A 19,189-nucleotide genomic window follows, 5' to 3' on the forward strand; every position below is an offset into this window, starting at 1 on the left:
TCTTCCCTCACGAAGCTTCATGGGTCTGATATTTTCCTGACATCTCTGAACTGGCAGTGCTTAAATTCAAGGCAAGCTTAAAGTAAGATAACTATCTTCCCTAGTCTTCATGTAGTCAAGGCCCTGGAGACTATTAGGCCCTCAATAATTAAGGAACAGAATTAGACTCAACAGAAACCAGAGCCAGGATGGCAGGGAGAAATTCCAAAGATAAAAAAAAAAAAAAAACAGACCAACAAACCCAGTGCTTTATAAGTCTCTGACTAAAAATTTGATTCTTATTTCTCCTTTTGCTACTTATTTACTTTCCTTGGCTCACTTGGGGTCCCAACACCAGCTTCTGATTAACTAGAAAGGGGGAAGAGAACGAGGAAAAAAAGAGCTTATTTGCACTGATGCCTAAAGGGGTCCACCTTCACAGCTCAGGTATATTCTAATGTGGACCCTAGACCCTCCCCCCACCCCCCCCAGAAAATATAGGCAGGAGAACGAGAGGATCATTTGCTAGAACTTCAAAAATAAGCTCCTTCACACACATCAGGCTAGAGAGGAATGATGACTGAGTCATAGTTGTCCTCCACTCCCAGCCAAGGGAGTGACTAGTTCCTAGCCAAGGAAATAAGATAAAACAGCTCTGGGAGAAGTTCTTCCCAAATCTTGCTTGGGTTTGAGGCACTGCCTTGGCACCCTCCCTCCCTGCTTGCCAAGGGAAGATATGAAGCTTTCAGAGGAAAGAAGGAGGAGCAGGGGCCAGGACTCAAGCTCTGTTTTGACCCAACGTTTATTGTCCTTTTACAACATGTTTTTGGTTTAGAAACTGCTTGTGATTAGTTAATTTAATTTTCCAACATTAACTCAAAAGCATGTAAAATAAAATGAACCTACTCACTATGTAAAGACCCAACGGCTGTGGCCCCTTATCCTGGTGTGGACAGGGAAAGAAGGGACAGCATGGGCAGCATGGAGTGAAGTTCAGGCGCTTTTATTACTGGTGGGGGCTGGACGTTGGCTCCCTTGCTCTCGCCCCACAGAGACCACCCGCCCGCTGCACCCCCCCCAAACTACAACAGAAATGGCGCAGGCTCAAGGCCCCGATTCCCTGTTGGTAATTCACTCTCCGCCTCCCAAATGAAAATCGCTTTTATTTTATCGCTTTTGTTTTGTATTTTTTTTGCAACAGAAACCCCCTGTCCAGAGTCTGACTGCAGCTTAACTGTTCGGACTGAGGAATGGAGCAGGCCCCGGGTGCCCCCGGTCCCTCTCAGGCAAGAGCCTCCCTCCCCCAGGGACCGAGGCCTGGCCAGCTTGCTCCGTGGCCAGCCGCTGCCGCTTAGCCATACAGGTCATCGTCATTGTCTTCCGTGTACACGTTGCCGCCTGTGCCTCCTCCACTGCCCTGGCTGGGGCCAGCCCCGCCTTGGTTCCCTGAGGGGAATCTGCATGGTGGAGAGTGGGCATTAAGATCTGGTCAGAGGAATCCTCTTCCCTCCCACCTCTAGAAGGCTATCTAATCTAACCCACTCACACTCATCAAATGATGACACTAAGACCCAGAGAGAGTAAAATAATTAACCTAAGGCCACAAAGAAGAATTAGATATGAGGCCCAGGCAAATCCTTGGGGTCAGATTCCTTCCACCACACCTTCCTTCTCTGGACACTTGCCCACTACCACCACCAACTCCCAGGAGGGAAGATGCCATCCCTTCCCTCTTTAAGCTGGTTCCCTTTCTCTTTTCCTTCCTAAGGGTCTAGAATGTCTAAAAGCTAGCCCTCCAACCCTCCACCTTGGGTTTCACCTCAAAAGTCCCATGCTTCTTACCTGAAGCTGCCAAAGCCCCTGCTCTGCTGAAGGGTCTGGGCAAACATCTCATATTTCCGGATATCATTGTCACTGACAGAGCGGCGGGCAAAGCGCATGGCCTCCTCAAAGTGGTCCCGGCGGATCTCAGGGACTGGATCATCCTCTTCTACTTCCTATACGGTAGAAAGAGATGAGCGGGGACTAAGGCCTACCAGGATTCACCAAGCCTGGTTATCTCTCTCTGCCTGTTCTCCCCCAAGGAGCTTAAGGCAATGGGCATCTAAATGGGTAACAGTTAACCCAAGACAAGATCCAGGCTCCAGGTGAGCACTGAACAGCGCAACCCCACAACTTTCCCAGTGCCAGAGTCTGGCAAGGCTGTAACAGAGGCATAGTTTTAAGTTTCTAAGTTCCTAATGTCTTCTAAGATGCCCAACATCCTCCAAGTTCCCACAATGATCCATTATATCACATAGGAAACTGTCTAAAAAACCTCTTTGACCTCAATTTTTATTACCAGCTTGAATCACAATTTAGGCAGCTACATAATCTTTATGAGTCTGTTACCTACTTTGCAAACAATGTCCCAATATTATCTTAAACTAACTCCCTAACTCCCTGCAGGCTTCATAGTAGGTGAAAAAGAGAGGTACTGTGTGTATATATGTATGAGAGACAGACAAAAGACAAATAATTGTAATTCGTGGCAAATGATGGCAGTACACAAAGAAATATTCTGATAATTTAGGGGAAGAAACAATCATTTCCATTGCCGGGGAGCTAGCATTTGAGCAATAACTTGAAGTCACTATGCAGATAATGTAAATCAAAGGATATTAAAATTAAAACACTTATAAAAAAGAATAGTACAGAATAAAGTCAGAAAGTTATTAGATCCAGACTGGAGGGTTTTATGGAGGCTAGCTTAGACTTTACATGGTAGATGGGATTATGTGGTGGTTTTTGCTATTGGCTTAATAGAATGATGACCTTGGCAACAGTGTGAAGCATAGATTAGAAGGAAGCAAGAACAAAGGCAGAAAAAAACAAATAAAAAGCTATTTCAACTATCTAGGACAGAAGTCACAGAAGTTTGAAGCAGGTGGTGGTAGTGGGAGAAGGGGGGGGGGAGTGGAGGGGGGCAGATTCAAGAGATACCAAAGAATCAACATGACTTAACAATTAACTGCAGGTGGGAGGTTTTGAAGAGTCAAAGATGACTTGGAGGTTTTGAGGTATTTGACTAGGACAATGATGATGCTATAAATATAGAAAAAATATATTTCTATATTTAGGAAGTGTGTGGGGGTGGGGAAGATAAGCTGTTCAGTTCTGGTCACACTGAGTTCATGCAGTAAATATGTTATAATAGAGCTCTGGAATGAGTTCAGGATTAAAGATACAAAAGTAGGCGTTAGCTGAATAAAGTGATAATTGAAGTAAAAATACCAAGGGACAGAAAACAAAGTAGATGGATGAGGCCATGGGGAGACTTCATATGGGGTCTCATAACTGAATGTGGGGGTTGCAAAATTACAATTTATTGCCAGCAAATTTTTGATATTTTATATACCTATATACCAAGGTCAAACTTTTCAAGTGAAAAGTGATCATGAATGGAAAAAAGTTTTAAGAAGCCCTCATTTAGATGAGGATTAAAAAGGGTTAACAAAAAGAGCCAAAAAGTTATATCAAGAAGAGTATGTTTAACTGTGAAGTACAACAAGATCAAGGAAAAAGATCATTGGATTTGGTGATAAAGTCACTCACTGATAACTTTAAAAAAGGCTGTTTCTGTAAAAAGCCAGACTGTAAAGGGTTGAGGAATATGTGAATAATTAAAGTTTTAGCAGTGGCTTAAGCTCCCATTTCTAGAAATTTGGGCAATGAAGGGGTAAGACAGAATAATAATAGGACATATAAAGAAAGGTGTTTTTGGGATCAATACTTTTCTAGGTAGTGAAATGGAGAAAATTAAGGTAAAAGAAGAAACTAGAGGTGATGAGATTCAAGCAATTGGCACAATGGAACAAAAGAATGCATGAAAACTTAAAAGAGGTTAGAGTCCCCAGATGTGTCTTGATCCTCAATCATAATGTAAGAGGGCGGAGCCAAGATGGTAGAGAGTAGAAAGTTCTTTGAGCTCTTTCTGGCTTACCTCAGATCAATACCAGATCAAGCCTCTGAACAGGTGTTGGAATGACAGAAGCCACAAATATTTGGAATGTAACAAAAAGAAGATATTCTGGAAGAACCTCAAGAAATGTCTGCCTCAATCAAGCAAGGGGTGGGGAAGGTGGCGCAGCACAGGGATACTCAGGGTTAGAGAAGTTTTCCTGAGCACTGGAGGAAATCTAGTGGTAAGCTAGTAGCCAAAATATAGCAGCATTTGCTACTCTTTCCTGGTTCAGAAGCCACTGCATCAACAGACTAGCTCTGAGACTTTCAACACAACTACAGAAGGCAAATAGTGAGCCCCCGAACCCCAGAATAACAAGCAGGATTTGGCCATGCCCACCCACAGCACTGGCCCCAGAGCAGCAAGAAGCCACTGTGGCTTGTAGAGGAAGCTTGGGACAACCTCCCCTTTGCCCTAAGAGCAGACCATATATAACTTTTATGGAGACAGAGAAAAACAGACCTCAAACCCTAAGGACACTAGAGGCAAAACATCTCTAATTGAAGCCTCAAAGGGCTTGATAAGATGATCTCCATCTCACAAGGCTGTCGACAGAATTCAAAAAGGATTTCAAGAGTTAGAAGAAAAATGCCGAAAGGAATGAGAACTCTGGAAAAGAAAACAGAAATTGTCTCAAGAAAATCACTCCTTAAAAAATATTTTGGCAAAATGGAAAAAGGAAACGACTCCTTGAAAAACAGAATTGTGAAATGGGAAAAAAAAAAAAAAAAATCCAATGAACCAAACAACTCAATCAGAATGTAATTCTTTAGAGGAAATCTTGTATCTGAAATTCTGCCAGTACCTTGCAAACCAGGTAGATTCCAAACTCAAGAGAATGGTATTCAATATTCCTTAAAACCTAACTACACAGAAAAGGAAACTTACCATGGCAGAGGGGTTGGTCTGCCTTTCTCGTTCTCGTCGAATTTCACTCTCAATGGACTCACGGATAGCCAGTTTGCAAGCACGCTGACAGATTTCTGTCAGGTCAGCCCCAGAGAAGCCATTAGTCATCTTGGCCAGGAACTCTAAGTCTACATCCTGTCAGAAGTCAGAAAGCAAATTCAGGACCCAGACCTAAAGTCCCAAACAAAAGGTCTTTCCCCTGGTTCAACCTAATTCTCCCTTCCTATGACCTTTCCAGACCCTGAACTCAGATTTCACAAAGAACTCACAACAAGAGCCACCCAAGGAATACCCAAAATATGCCCCCCCCAAAAAAAAAATCTAAGAGAAGGATTGCTTTTCCCCCATACCAGGCTGCTGTAGGACATAGTTGTCAAATTTATCTTCAAAATTCCTCTACTCACCTTGGCAACAGGTGACTTTCTCAGGTTGGCCTTAAGAATTGCAACACGGGACTTTTCATCAGGCAGGGGTATATAGATGAGCTGGTCCAAGCGGCCAGGCCGAAGAATTGCAGGATCAATAATATCAGGCCGGTTTGTGGCACCAATGATGAACACGTTTTTCTTTGTGGACATACCATCCATTTCTGTCAGAATCTGGTTGATGACTCTGTCAGCAGCACCTCCTCCATCTCCAATGTTGCCGCCACGAGCCTTGGCGATTGAATCCAGTTCATCAAAGAACAGAACACAGGGGGCAGCTTGGCGGGCCTTCATGGAGGAAAGACACACAGAGAGATGAATACTTGCCCAGATACTCATTCCTCCATCCCAAAGCCCCCTTTCCCCCATATTCAATGGCTTTAGTAAGGTATTGCTAAAAGTTTCATAATTCATTCCAAATCCCAGTCCCTATACACTTAGTCAGTCTGGAAATCCATAGGGTAAAAGACTGGATCTAACACAGAGCTCACCTTATCAAAAATCTCACGGACATTGGCCTCAGATTCGCCAAACCACATGGTGAGAAGTTCAGGGCCCTTGATGGAGATGAAGTTTGCCTGGCATTCATTGGCGATAGCTTTGGCCAAGAGGGTTTTTCCACAGCCAGGGGGCCCGTAGAAGAGGACTCCCTTGGATGGTGTCATACCAAACTTAAGGAACTTGTCTGGATGCTCCACAGGATACTACATGAAAAGAGAGGTCAGGGCAATCCATTAATATGAGGAACTGGGAAGAGAGTATAATCAATAGCCTTACTAACTATTCTGTAGAATTCTGAAATAGCCCTAACACTTCAAGACCCTCTCACCTGAACAAGCTCTTGGAGCTCCCGCTTGACATCCTCCAGACCACCAATGTCCTCCCAGGTCACCTGTGGCACCTCTACAACAGTCTCCCGAAGTGCTGATGGATTGCTTTGGCTCAGAGCCCACTGTAACAGAAGGAAAATGCTAGAGTAATTCTGTTAAAGGAAAAGGAGTAGGAAAACAAGAGTCATGAAAGACTTCCTTACCCGGAAGTCATCCATGGTGACAGCCAAGGAGTTCATGACTTCAGCATCAATGGTCTCATCTTCCAGGTCAATGAGGTCCATCTTCTTTCGAATGGCTTGTAGTGCTGCTTCTGAACAGAGGGCTGCCAGATCAGCACCTACATGTCCATGGGTCTCATTGGCCACCTATGAGTAGAAGGCCATCCTGGTTAAAGCCCAACTCTAGGCCTGGGTGGAATCCCCCTTCCTTACTATGCAGCTAAGCTATGAAGAGAAGAATACTCATATTTCATATCAGGCCTCTTGGAATTTCTTCCTCATTTCCTCTCTTCATAAGCTCTTTCCTCTGTGAGGTTGTGCCTCTTCTCAGGACACATTACACTAACAGATTTGCCTTTCAACTGTTCTATTCTCAAAATCCTAAGTTGCCCATTACAGCTCAAAGGATAGTTTACACTTGTCAAAATCAGGGCTTTCAGTGACTGGGGCCTTGACACATCAATGTTTCCATTACCATGACCTTCCTTTGACTATTATCCACAACACATCTAGGTTGAGTTAATCTATTTCAAAATAATCTCAAAATAAGTTTTTCTTCCCATACAAGTATACTAATGATCACAGTCTATTTCTGCCCCAACAAGTGCTCCATTTCAACTTGAGCCATGTTCCATAAAGCCTTGAGGGCTCAGCAACAACTTTCTCATCATCCCTTTCAGATAATTCTGATTCTCCAATTTTACTCTCTTTAAGCCTTACCTGTTCTAGGTCAACATCATCTGCCAACTTCATGTTCTTGGTATGGATCTGCAGAATCTCCAAGCGTCCTGTGGCATCAGGAATTCCAATATCTACCTCCCTGTCAAATCGACCTGTAGGAATACATGCATACATACCACTCAACCCTGGGCTCTGGCCAAATATACCTGCTCCTTCCCCAATGGATGTGGGTAAAAGAACAGAACTCTTATCATTAAATGATCTGGTAACAGCTTAGATCCTGCAACTACTGAAGGGAGGGAGAAGAAACGTGAGGAAAACAGGAAAAGCAGAGACAAGAATCTGTCATTATTCTGCTCAACATGTTAAATCTTAAGATTACACTGTGATCCAACAATTACATACAGAACAACATCCACCAAAAAAGTCAAGGGGCCATTACCAAACCGTCTAAGAGCTGGGTCAATGCTGTTGGGTCTGTTGGTTGCTGCCATAACGATCACATGTGCCCTCTGTTTCAAACCATCCATGAGAGTCAATAATTGTGACACGATTCGACGTTCTACTTCTCCATGGGTCTGTCAAAGGAAAAGGTCGTTGGTCAATAGGTAAGCTTGTACCCCAATCTCCCTTACTCTCCCTCTCTCTTAGGGGAATCCATACCTTCTCTCTCTTGGGAGCAATGGCATCCAGCTCATCAATGAAAATGATGGCAGGAGCATTCTTCTCTGCCTCTTCAAAAGCCTTCCGCAGGTTGCTCTCTGACTCACCAGCCAACTTGCTCATAATCTCAGGACCTGAAGAGATGCATTGTGCAAGCAAGGATGAAGCTGGTTTCTTCTCCCCAAGGAGAGGAAGCCATATGGGTTGCCTGCTACCTCTGCCTAGGTTCTATTACATCTGAGAAGTTTCTCCTCTGTTACCACCTCTGTTACACTTTGATCTAGACAAACTGCCAAGACCTTTATAAAAAAGTCACTTTGCTTATTTTCCCTGCTATGAAAATGAGATGATAAAGATGTTAAGAAGGGTAAGTTGAAGGAAACAAGTTGGCAATTATTTGCTTGTCAGAAGGACTGAAAATCTGATGCAAGTGTCATTCCCCATTAATCAGGTTATTCTTCCTATGACTCTCCCCTCCCCCCCCGCCATGGTAGGATCAAAAGTCATAGCCTTCCTCATCTTACCCAGCCACTTTCAGGGAAGACGCCAATATCTCCCCGTAAAGAGGTAATTCAGCATTCCCATATAGATAGACAATGAAATAATTCTAACTAACTTTCCATCCACCCCCAAACTGTTCTAAACCTCTATTTCCTGAACTCTAACAGAAGATTGCTCTGGAGGGAAGGACACATATAAAAGAGTCCTCTGATACATGCCAAAAACCCAGTAAAGTAATTCGTCTCCTCTAGTAGAGTATGCACTTGAATTAATTCACATCAGGGGAGGTCAAATGTCCACACCCTCTTTCAAAACCAGTGGTTCATGCCTCTGTCCCAAACTTAACTGGGGGGAAGAGGTCAGAAAAAATCATTATTGTATGGCTTGCACTCGAGGGTACAGCATATTGTATCTGAACTGAGAGGACCTCTAGAAATCAAGAGTCAAAAGATATCCAACCCACCACCTTAGGAAGAGTTAAGTAACTCACCATTGATCAGAAAGAAAAATGCTCCAGTTTCATTTGCCACAGCTCGAGCAATCAGAGTCTTCCCTGTTCCAGGAGGCCCATAGAGCAGGATGCCCCGAGGAGGCTGGGAACAGGCACAAAGTAGATTTAAGAAGGTTAAGCTAGCACCCATGCTAGTTCTCTTCCCTTCCCTCAACAAGAAGTTTAGCAAAGGCTCCCTATATAGGGATGGAATGAAAAGTTTGAACCTAGCAATAAAAATGAGTCCTTAATTCGCAAAAGCAACAGGCATGATTCACTATTCAGCCCAAAGAATTAAGTTGTCCACAATAAAGTCATTGAAAGAGGAGACAGTTGGAAAAGTAGCAAAAATTCTAAGGTATCTGTATCTCAGAGGATTCAAGAGATAAGAAACCTTAAAACTTAAGACATAATACTTTGGAAAACTCTAGTCTGAGATTCCAGAAGCTAGAAAGCAACCAAAGGTGGCCTGGTACCCAAACTGCAGGCAGGTGACTAAAGCAGATGTGTTAAAGATTTCTAGGAATGCAGGCTCCATACCCTCCCCATTACTGTCCCATTCTAGTGGTCATGACATCTTCACTAAATTCTTCCAATCATAACCTCTACTGAGTTGAGCCCATTTAAAAGAAATGATATACACATTCATTCCATCTACTTTATGCAGTATGCCAAGAAGCTGTAAGGAACGCAGAGATAAATGAAACACAATCCCCTGTATTTCAGGAGCATTCAAACTAGTAATTCCAAACTTTTTCTTCTCTAGGCTAAAACATTAGTTTACCCTAAAATTTCCATTTCTGTAGGGCTTTTTTTGGAACCTTTTCTCTAATCCCCTTCACATTTTTTAAAGTGACCTGACTTAAGATATAACATTCAAATTAAGGGCCTCCACTCATGTTTCTTATATGATGATAATATCCTGTTATTAATTAATAGTGTAAGTGTGAAATTAGATTCAGCTCACGATCTGAACCCCAGGACTCACATTCTACCCTCTACCCAAGTAATCTTTCCCCAAGTGTCCCGTTAATTGTACGCTCATCTTTGTATTCATTTTTCTAATTACTAAATTTAGCTCCATCTTCTGAAAGACTAGGAAAATCGGACTAGTAATAGAACTTAGGATTTTCATGTGCAAAGACACCCAAGGCAGAGCACAGCCCAAGATAAATCTATATCAGATACCACTATCTACACCCCTACAATGATATCAAGGCACTGCTATTTTCCATTATCCCTTTACTTTTCCATTTTTCCTTCACAAAGTACTATATTAAAAAGCTCTCTTTCTGCTTTTTTTCTTGGGTAGGGCCCTATCTGAAGCCAAAGGTCAAATACCTTTACACCAATGGCTTTGAAGAGGGCTGGATGTCTCAGCGGCAGCTCCACCATTTCCTTTATCTGAGCCAACTGTTTTCGGCAACCACCAATGTCATCATACCCCACTTCATTGAGGGATTCCTCTTCATCCTGAGTGAAAGAAATTATATAGATTAGCAATACCAAAGATTCAAACTGTCAATGTATGAGGGTGTCTTATTTTAGGAAATAGGAAGGCCTCGAGAAAACACGTTTCTACAAGGTATACTGGTTTGGGGTCCTAGAGATGCAGGGGAAATTTCCCCCTGGAAAGGTCTCTGACATAGCTACTTCTACTGGCTAATGAAAACAACTCTATGGAAACTCTCCAAAAGGCCAAGAACTGAAAAACTAAAGACCTTAAAAGTTCTGAAGACACCACTCCTGGGGTGATTGTGATCTGAGTATCTTTAACCTGGTGTTTCTTCCAAAATCACCCTGCCCAAGTTCAGTTCAGTACAAGAAACCATCCTGTTGATGCCCACACCATTTAAAAAAATAAAGGAGAACCAGAGAAGACTTCTAATTAAGGAGCAACTTAGCTGAGAATGGAGTTTTGACTTCAGCCTCTCTATTATCACATCATTCCCAACATATGAACATTTTACTCAGCTTTCTCAATACCCTGGCTCCAAACCATACTACACACTCAAAAGATTGATAAGCTTTCATCAAGAGGATGGAGCTTACCTCTCGTTTAATGGGTTCCCCTTCACAATGGATCACTGTATCTGGAGCAACAATGCAGTAGGGGCTGGGATCTGTCTCCACCACTTTGAATTCTACAGCACGCATGCCACCACGGACGAGAAAGATATCACCTGTGGGATTATATTATAGTATATAGTTATGACAAGTATTAACAGTAAATGGATGGTAAGTTAGAAAAGACCAAATAAGAATTCAACCACTAACACTGGATCAAAATTAAGAGTTTCACGTAATGGATGCAGGGGGAACTGTATATTTTCTGGGAATTAGAATTGGACAAACTGGCAAAGGTTTTATCTAGAAAGGGTGTTGAGGGCTACCTAGAACCCAACCACCACCAACAAGGCCTAGCCTGGCCTAAAACAAATAAAAGTAGTAACTTTCTCTCCTGGGGTACAAGATATACCTATGTCAATAGAGGCAGATGGGTGTGAGAAGTTAGGAGGACTTCAGGGGTTTAAGCATTTTCTAGAAAATATGGATACCCACACCAAGTAACTCTACCCATAATCAATGCACTGCCATGAAAATGAATACCCTGGGAGCAGCTAAATGGCACAGTGGATGGAGCATCAGCCCTTTAGTCAGGAGAACCTGAGTTCAAATCTGGTCTCAGACACTTAACACTTCCTAACTGTGTGACCCTGGACAAGTCACTTAATCCTAATTGCCTCAGGAAAAAAAAGGAAAAAAAAAAAAGGAAAATGAATACCCTAATTCATTTCCTCAAAGCTTTAACTTACCTTTTCGGATGGGTCGATAAGCTTCCAGGAAGTACGGCTTGAGGTACACCTCAAAGAGATTGCCGGTGATGCCTTCCACCGTGTCATCGATGGGCAGCACATGGATACGTTTGCCGTACTTCACATCTGGGCACGGCTGGATGCTGAGGACGACAAGCAGACTCCACGTTACCCACCACACTGCAGCCCCAAGCACTGGGCGTCGGAAAGGGCCTGGTACAGAGAGCTGATGGCAAGTGAAAGAGAAAAGGCAGGGACGGCTTTAGGTGAAGAGAGGCAGGAGAATGGGGTGGGAGGGAGGGTAGGAGAAAAGGCAGGAGCTGAAGCAAGATACCACACACCCAGGACCCTGAACTTTAAGGGGGACAGCAAATGCCACAAGTTCCAGATGGGGACCCAGGTTAAGGATAAGGATTCTTACTACCATTCCAAGGAAGCAACATGGGAAAAAGGGAAGAACAGCTCTTCAAAGGAAAATTGCCAACCTCCTACCCTTCTGGTAATCTTGGGGTGTCTCACAGCCTCACTCAAGAGGGAAGTTTGGGCCAGGGATGAGAAGGTGTAAAATGAAAGAAATGTCAACTAAACTTGAGAGAAATAAGAACTCTGATGCCAGGCATCATACATATGAGCACAAATATACCTCCATTCTATGCATGTCTCAGAAGGGATCTCTTTAGCCCTAGTCTCCTAAGAAAAAGGTTACATGAGACTCACAGTAAGGAGAAAGTAACTGAACACACCCAAGATGAGATAATACAGACACTGAGAATCCTACATAAAAGGCAGTGAGAAAACTTTAACCAAGGCCTGAACTGAAGGAACCCAGAAAGAGAAAGCAAAAGAATGTGACTGGAGATCATTCACTTATGATCAGTAGTACTATTTGAGCCATTTTCCTGTGAGTTGGTTTTCTTAAATGATTTTCCTGGGGTTAAAGTATGATCTTCACAAGCTCTCTTTTATTCATCATCACAAGATCCCTACAATTCTTGGTCAATACCTCTCCCTTTAGTTCTTTGCCACCTAGCACAAGCAGAAGAGACATTACAAAAACTATTATTCTGGGTCCCTAGGCAAAAAGCCATGAAGCCCCACTTTCCATGAAACATCAAGACATTCAACTTGAAGGCGTGGTGTAGAATTTACCAGACTCAATCTCATATCCTTTGTCAAAATGCTTGTTAAGATCTTAAGAGTACCTGAGTTTTTCCCCCAAGAACATATTTGAACCCTGAAATGAAGCTCTAGCCTCCCTTCCACAGTAGGGAGGAATGTTTATGACGGGCCAAAACTCATGCCTCTCTTGTCCCACCCCACTGCCCAGGTCTCTCTCATTAAGGGCAAAGGATCCTCACACACCTGATAACGTCCCCCAGGCGCACTCGCAGGTTATTGCGGACAACCCTGTTCATACGAATCTTTTCATCTGAGCACGTGTCATCAGAAAGCACGATGCACACTGCTTCCCGTCTCTTCTTGCCTTTAAGCAACACTGTGTCACCTCGGAAGAGCTGCAATTCATCCATCTTGGCCTAGAAACAGTATGAGAGTCACTGGTCAGTAGGGGGCAGCCCCAGTGACTAAGCACTAGTTCTGCTACCTACAGCCCTTGTCCCTGAAGTCCACTCTTTCCATTAATGCATAAAATATGTCTGAACAGATTACCAATATAAACTTACCTGAGACAGGGACACCACACTATTGTCTTCATTGATAGCTTCATCAACAATTAACCGATTGGGGCGGTTCTTCTGCTTGAGAATGGCTGTTGATAAGTCGTCTGCTTTTGAACTGGAAAAGGGAAATCCAGTTAGACCTCCAAGGCTACATCACTCTTACCCAAGGTTTTTGAAGTGATCTAGAGAATGAGAGTCCTGAGATCTTGTCTGAGAAACTTTAAGGTCAAAATTATTTTCATGATATTAAATGTTTTAATTCCTAATATAGTAAATATTGATAGCTATAATTCACAGTAACAAAAGCTCTTTCTCGTTCTCATGTACAGCCACAATCCTCAGCAAAGTGAGGAGACTTAAAAATCTACAAACTGAGCGTGAACACTGACATACTGTTTTTTGAAAACAAAGAAGTTTTCAGTGAATTTGCTGCTGATATATCCAAATGTTTCTGTCTCAAAGACAGAAAAAGTACATAAGAGACCTAGCTAAGTGTTCTGGAGAAATTAATATAAATTTCATATTACAAGGACAAAAAGTCTTTTGCTTCCATGGAAAAGAGTCATGGGCAAAAATATATATTTTTATGAATAGCCTCAAAGGCTAATAATGGTACTGTTAGCTACATACCCATTTGCACACAACACTTTGAACAATTACTATGTAAGAGGCAAACTCTTATAGATTTGGGTTTCCAAGTAGTAGGGCACTGGTTTCATTAACCAAAGATAATGGGTTCTAACACCATTCATGGAAAACTTCTTTAAATCAGCAAATTTTGGAAAGACAATGTGATGGATAAAACACCAGAACCAGAATCAAAAGTACTGAGTTTGAATCTTGCATTTGATCCTAAGCTGTGTGAACTTCGGTACGCAACAACCTCGCTGATCCCAATTCCTCATATGGAAAACCATGGCATTGGTCTCAATGACTTTTGAGGTCTCTTCCAGTTCATTAGGATCCTCTGTTTCTCACAAGAAAGTTTAAAGTAATTGTAATAGCCAGTCCCAAGGTTAGATACATTATTAACAAATGTGTGAAAAAACAAAACAAAATAAATTATCTGAACTTTCTAGAAGAAAAAGTTAATACTGCATGCAAAAAAAATCTTGGCAGCTACCAAAGTGCTACTAAGCAAAGAAACTTTGCAGGAAGTTAAGTTTCAGGACACGGCTTAATGGAGCTAGGCAAATGTAAAGTGGTGGAAACCAAGAAATGCAGAAACAAATAAAGAAATTTCTCCTTTTATCTAGGCTTAAAAAAAAAAAAAAATCAAGGCTGTCAAGGATAACCTAATTGTTCATTTTAAATACTTCATAAGGACTCAAATAAAATCTTTGAACTCTTGATTTTTATTAAATCCTACTCTAGTACCAATTAGTTGAACTTAAGGACAATGTGTGATTTAATTTGGAAAGAACTTTGTGAAAGATCAATCAATTCCTCTTTGATCAAGACCCAGAAAGAGGTGACTATTAAAGAAAAAAATCTTTTACATAGTGGAACTTTTTTTTTTTTTTAAATCCCAGGAATAAGAACATGTCTGTATTGGAATTAATGGGATCTCTTGGATTTCCTAGAACACAATCCATACCCATCCTAACCCTGTAAGACTTTGTTAACTCTTCCATACAAAACACAGAACCATTGTGTAATGAGCAGCCAACACTAACATTTCTATCAGCTGAAAAACCCACCTGTACAACTAACTGGTGCAATATGCTTCAAAGCCAGAGAAAACAATAACCTTGATAAAGGATAAGTACATCTACTGACAAGCAGGCCTTAAGTGCTAGTTCTGGGTAATGAAAGCTCAGCAGGTATTGAGCCCATCAGGGCCTTCTTCCCCAGGCTGCCCTACCACCTGCCCCTCCCACAATAGAAACCAGAAGTGAACCCTCTCTAAGGTACAGCCATCTTGTTGTCTTGCTACTGTAATTGGAGAACAGGAACATAAAGGAGCAAAGAGAATGAACACAATTTTTAAAATGCTATTAGAGCAAGTTTGTGCTACATGATACCAATAACCCAACTATAAGACTGGATTCCAGAAAAGGGCACCTGGCCTCTCCCACAAAATGGAAGAAAATCCACTCAATGGAGCCAGCAGGTATCAAGCAGTATGTTAATTCCTGAAAGCTCTTTAGAACATAGAAATTTAGATCTACTATCTTCTAATCCAAGCTCCTTTTTACAAATGAGGAATCTAAAGCCTGGAGAAACCAAATAGTTTTTATTGAGTTATAGAAGTAGTTAAGTGGATTTGAATCCATCTCCTTGGATCCTGAGCTATATTTACCATGCTGTGTCATGTTCCATCAGGCTCAGCTTAACTCAGACCCTAACCAGAGTAATCCTGGATCCACACTGGGGTCTATGACTTCAGAGGATCACAGTGAACCCTGAGACACAAGCCCCAAACACGGGGAGGGTTCCAAAAAGCAACATTGTGGTTTAAAAACTAAGGTTAGAGTAAACAAGTTTTCTATCATGATAACCAAAAAAAAAAACCCAAACATGCTGAGATGATAGTTTTACAAAGGGGGGGGAATTACTAGAGTAATTTAAGCATTGCTACTAAATTATACCATACCTCAGAAAAAGGCAAGGAATAGAAAAACTGCAGTAAAACAGGGAATTGTAGTGTTAAAAATGGTTTCAAAGCTGGAAAACTATTATACTTCTCTAGGAAGCAATGAAAGGCAAAGAACGAAAATACTGACTTTCACTCCTGAGGACTTATTTCTTTTAAACTTCCTAGCCTTCCAAGCTTTGGGTTAAGATGGGTTGTGGATGTTCAATGTAGGGCCTTTCTCAATTTGCCTTCCTCATCCTTAGGTACCTACTCCGTCGGCGGCCCGGGCTCCTCGTGCACTCCCACCAACAAAACTGGCTGATAGAGTACGTCTCCACCTCCACTGCCAACATCAGTGGAAGTCAGAATTCAAAGACAGCCAAGAAAGCACTAATAATAATAAACCTAATAGATGAATCTAAAGACTTAAACTATTTAACACACTATGAGGCGAGAGAAGAAAAAAATAATCTCGGCAGCTCTCTCAGAGAGGGAAACCAGATTTCTCCTCAGCATTTCAAGAAGCAAGGAAGAAGGCCATTTAAAGGGACTTAACCAGTGCCCCACCCCAATCGATTAGTTCTCCCCGCCCCCAACAAAGCAGCAAACCTCCAATCGAACAAAATTTCAGTAAGTGGTTTTAGCACCAAAATGCCAACCGCTTCGGCTCGAGACAGAGTAGATTCTTCCACGTGACCTCTGCCCCAGGCGTGGGTTCCCCAAAGGGGTCCAGATCTACCCCTCCCTCATCCATCGCCTAGGTCTGCTCGACTCATTTTCTAAACCTAGTCGGTTCCCACTTAGGAAGCAGGATCTGGCCCGAGGGCCCCAACCCTCACGTGGCCGTCCCCGTCAAACCGGGGACACTGGGCCCCGCGTCAGCACAATCACAGGCCAGGGCCGGGAGAAACCAGCTCCTCCAGCCGAGGGAAGTCCCAGCGCCCGCAAACACCTTCGCATCCTCTCCCTCCTCCACCTCCTCCTCCCTCCGTAGGCGACGCGGCTGTCCCTGAGGACGGGCGCAGGGCAGGTGTCCTGGGCCCAACGTTGCTCGCAGGCGGCGGCGGCCCGAGGGCCAGACTAGGCCCAGCGGGGCCGGGCCCCTTTCCCCGCCCCCCGCTCCCGCGGGAGACGCCGGGGCCTGCATGACACAGCAGGATCGGGATCTGGCCCGGGCCCGGGGCTCCTAGCGCCGCGTGCCCGCCGGGCCGGGCTCGAGGACGCGCGCTGGAAAGAAATGGCCCGCCTGGCCTGTGGCCCATCCCCAGCATGAACTGCGTCTGGGGCCGGGGCCTACTCAGCTCGGTCGCCGGCCCGAGGCCCGAGGCCCGGGGCCCGGAGCCCGGGGCCCATGCGCGCTCCCGCGGGGGGAGGGGACGCGCAAGGGAGACACTTACTCGGCTCCCGAGGCCATGGCGCGCGCCTGTCTCCCGGCCGGCGGCGCGCGGGTAACGGCTACGAGGGGCTGGCTGCGGGCGGCTGGGCCCGGCGGGGCTCGGCTCTCCCAGGCGGACGGTGGCGGTTCCTCCGGGTGGGCTCCCTCTCTCTCTCTTCCCACGGAGGCGGCGGTGGGGAGGGCGGGTGGCTTGGGCTCCGGTTTCGAGAGAAGGAAGCGCTGGCGACTACGGCGGCGGCTGCGGGCGCTTCAGGGAGACTGAGCCGAGAAGAGCCGAATCATCGGAAGGAGAGAAGCACGCGGCACAGCCAATCGGCGCCCGCGCTGCCGGCCCCCTCCCTCCCCTCCGTTCCTCTCCCCGGCAACCCGCTACGGTCGACCAATCAGAAAATTGATTCGTAGATCCGTTCCCGCCCCTGGGGTGCAACACGCCTGGTAACGCAATGGTCATTGGTCACGGCATTACGCTTCGTCGGCGGACTAGGAAGCGCAGCCAATAAACAGGAAGGACGACGTCAGATGGACAGGCGAGAGGAGGGAATTCGCTTTCTCTGGAGTGGACTCTCCCACTTGGCCCCAGTTCATTGGCTCCGAGGGTTAGCGCTCCAAGGTTCCCCAGCCTACGTTAACACAATGGCTTGGGTCTTCTTGCCTCTCCTATTCCGGTCATTGACCCACACGTCAATCCATTTTATTCCTGTTATTTTTCCCAATCCTCACCCACTTCCCAGTCATTTCCAAATCCCAACTTTAACCGCCTTCATTTTCCCTGCAAAATTCTCAAGTCACTCTCTAACCCTGACCCCTAATCTTCAATTCTCTCATCCCAATCCGATTTTGTCCAAAAACCTGTCACTCCAGGCCTCACACTGACTGCTTTGCTATAGGTTGTCATCCAGAAGCTCAAAAATCTTTTAACCCTGTTCTGTCCCGGAGTCCCCTGGTCTCGCTGATCTGCTTTGGGACTCTAAAACCGCACTTCCATCTCACCTCCTCTCTCTTGCAGGGGCATTTTCCTATGACTTTTAATTAGGTCAACGATTCCTCACTTCCCAGCTCGACTATTTCTTGGAGATTATCCGAAAACTACATATCCCAGCATACCCTGCATAACCTGCACCTCTACAGAATACTGGATGCTGGGACTTGAAGTCCTTGTTCCCAAGGCTCACTCCACCTTTGAATCTAGGCCTTAATACCTCAATGCTATTCAAAAAATGGGATTAAAGCACTGCCCCTTTTCCAGTATTTCACTACCAGAATTTTCTACTCTTTCCTGGCAAGCTTGGTTCCCTCTCCCTCATACTCTCTTCTTCAACATCTGTTCTCCCAGGAAATTCCCGACTGACCCTTGCTTTCAGTTCTAGACTAGTTTGGCCATAGCTTCTGATTTATAAGATAGAAATAATATAAGACAGTAATATAATATAAATTATATTAAATATAGTAAAATAATATAAGATAGTAATATAAGATAGTAATAGAAAGGGTGATAGATTTGGCATCTGGAGATAAGGGTTCAGGATTTTACCAACTATGTAGTGATAGCGAAGTCCCACATTCTCAGAAGTTCAGTTTCTTCATCAGAAAAGGAGATAAAACACTATCTGATTCACAAGGTTATGAGGAAGACCCTTTGCAAACCTCTATGCACTATAGAAATGTAAACTGGTTTACAGGTCACTGGGTTTCCTTCTAGTCTGCTTTGTGTCTTCTTCATTAGACAGATCAATTCTTGGGGTCAGGGACTCAGTCTACTTTTTGTATCTTTTTGTAGATTGCCCTAGGGTCTATTTCAGGGCTTTTAAGATTTAGAGATAGGTCAAAAAGGCATAAAGACAAAGCTTCAACCTGGTTTTTTTGGTTGTTGTTTGTTTTCTGATACTGTCTCCACTACAGAATTGAAAGGAAAACCCATGATCATCACAGACCTTTCAGGTCAACCAGTCTCCCTTAGAAGAGCCTGGATTCATATCATAATACACTGCCAATTTAAACCTAGACAGTTTGTAATAGTT

At 43.9% G+C, this 19,189-nt stretch overlaps 1 protein-coding gene across 1 annotated transcript; it reads right to left on the reverse strand.

Annotated features, from left to right (window-relative positions):
* Positions 1 to 763: 763 nt before the first annotated feature.
* Positions 764 to 17,539, reverse strand: VCP (valosin containing protein). Its single transcript, XM_074280274.1, has 17 exons — positions 17,173 to 17,539; positions 13,201 to 13,312; positions 12,881 to 13,053; positions 11,519 to 11,661; positions 10,755 to 10,885; positions 10,044 to 10,175; positions 8,703 to 8,805; positions 7,712 to 7,845; positions 7,491 to 7,626; positions 7,088 to 7,200; positions 6,350 to 6,514; positions 6,146 to 6,268; positions 5,808 to 6,020; positions 5,296 to 5,604; positions 4,871 to 5,026; positions 1,822 to 1,976; positions 764 to 1,436 (listed from the first exon to the last, which is right to left on the reverse strand). Exons 1-17 carry the CDS (start codon positions 17,187 to 17,189, stop codon positions 1,331 to 1,333), a joined length of 2,421 nt encoding a protein of 806 aa, XP_074136375.1. The 5' UTR covers positions 17,190 to 17,539; the 3' UTR covers positions 764 to 1,330.
* Positions 17,540 to 19,189: the final 1,650 nt, after the last annotated feature.

The sequence above is a fragment of the Sminthopsis crassicaudata genome, chromosome 1 (genome assembly GCF_048593235.1).
Source record: "Sminthopsis crassicaudata isolate SCR6 chromosome 1, ASM4859323v1, whole genome shotgun sequence".
Taxonomy (NCBI): domain Eukaryota; kingdom Metazoa; phylum Chordata; class Mammalia; order Dasyuromorphia; family Dasyuridae; genus Sminthopsis; species Sminthopsis crassicaudata.

What these genes read in the sequence shown, in the direction of transcription:
- VCP (XM_074280274.1), bottom strand. An exon ending in GTGTGGTGTCCCTGTCTCAG is followed by an intron (nt 13,054 to 13,200) that starts GTAAGTTTATAT and finishes TACTGTTTCTAG; the next exon opens with GCCAAGATGGATGAATTGCA. An exon ending in TCCGTGAGATTTTTGATAAG is followed by an intron (nt 5,605 to 5,807) that starts GTGAGCTCTGTG and finishes TCCTCCATGAAG; the next exon opens with GCCCGCCAAGCTGCCCCCTG.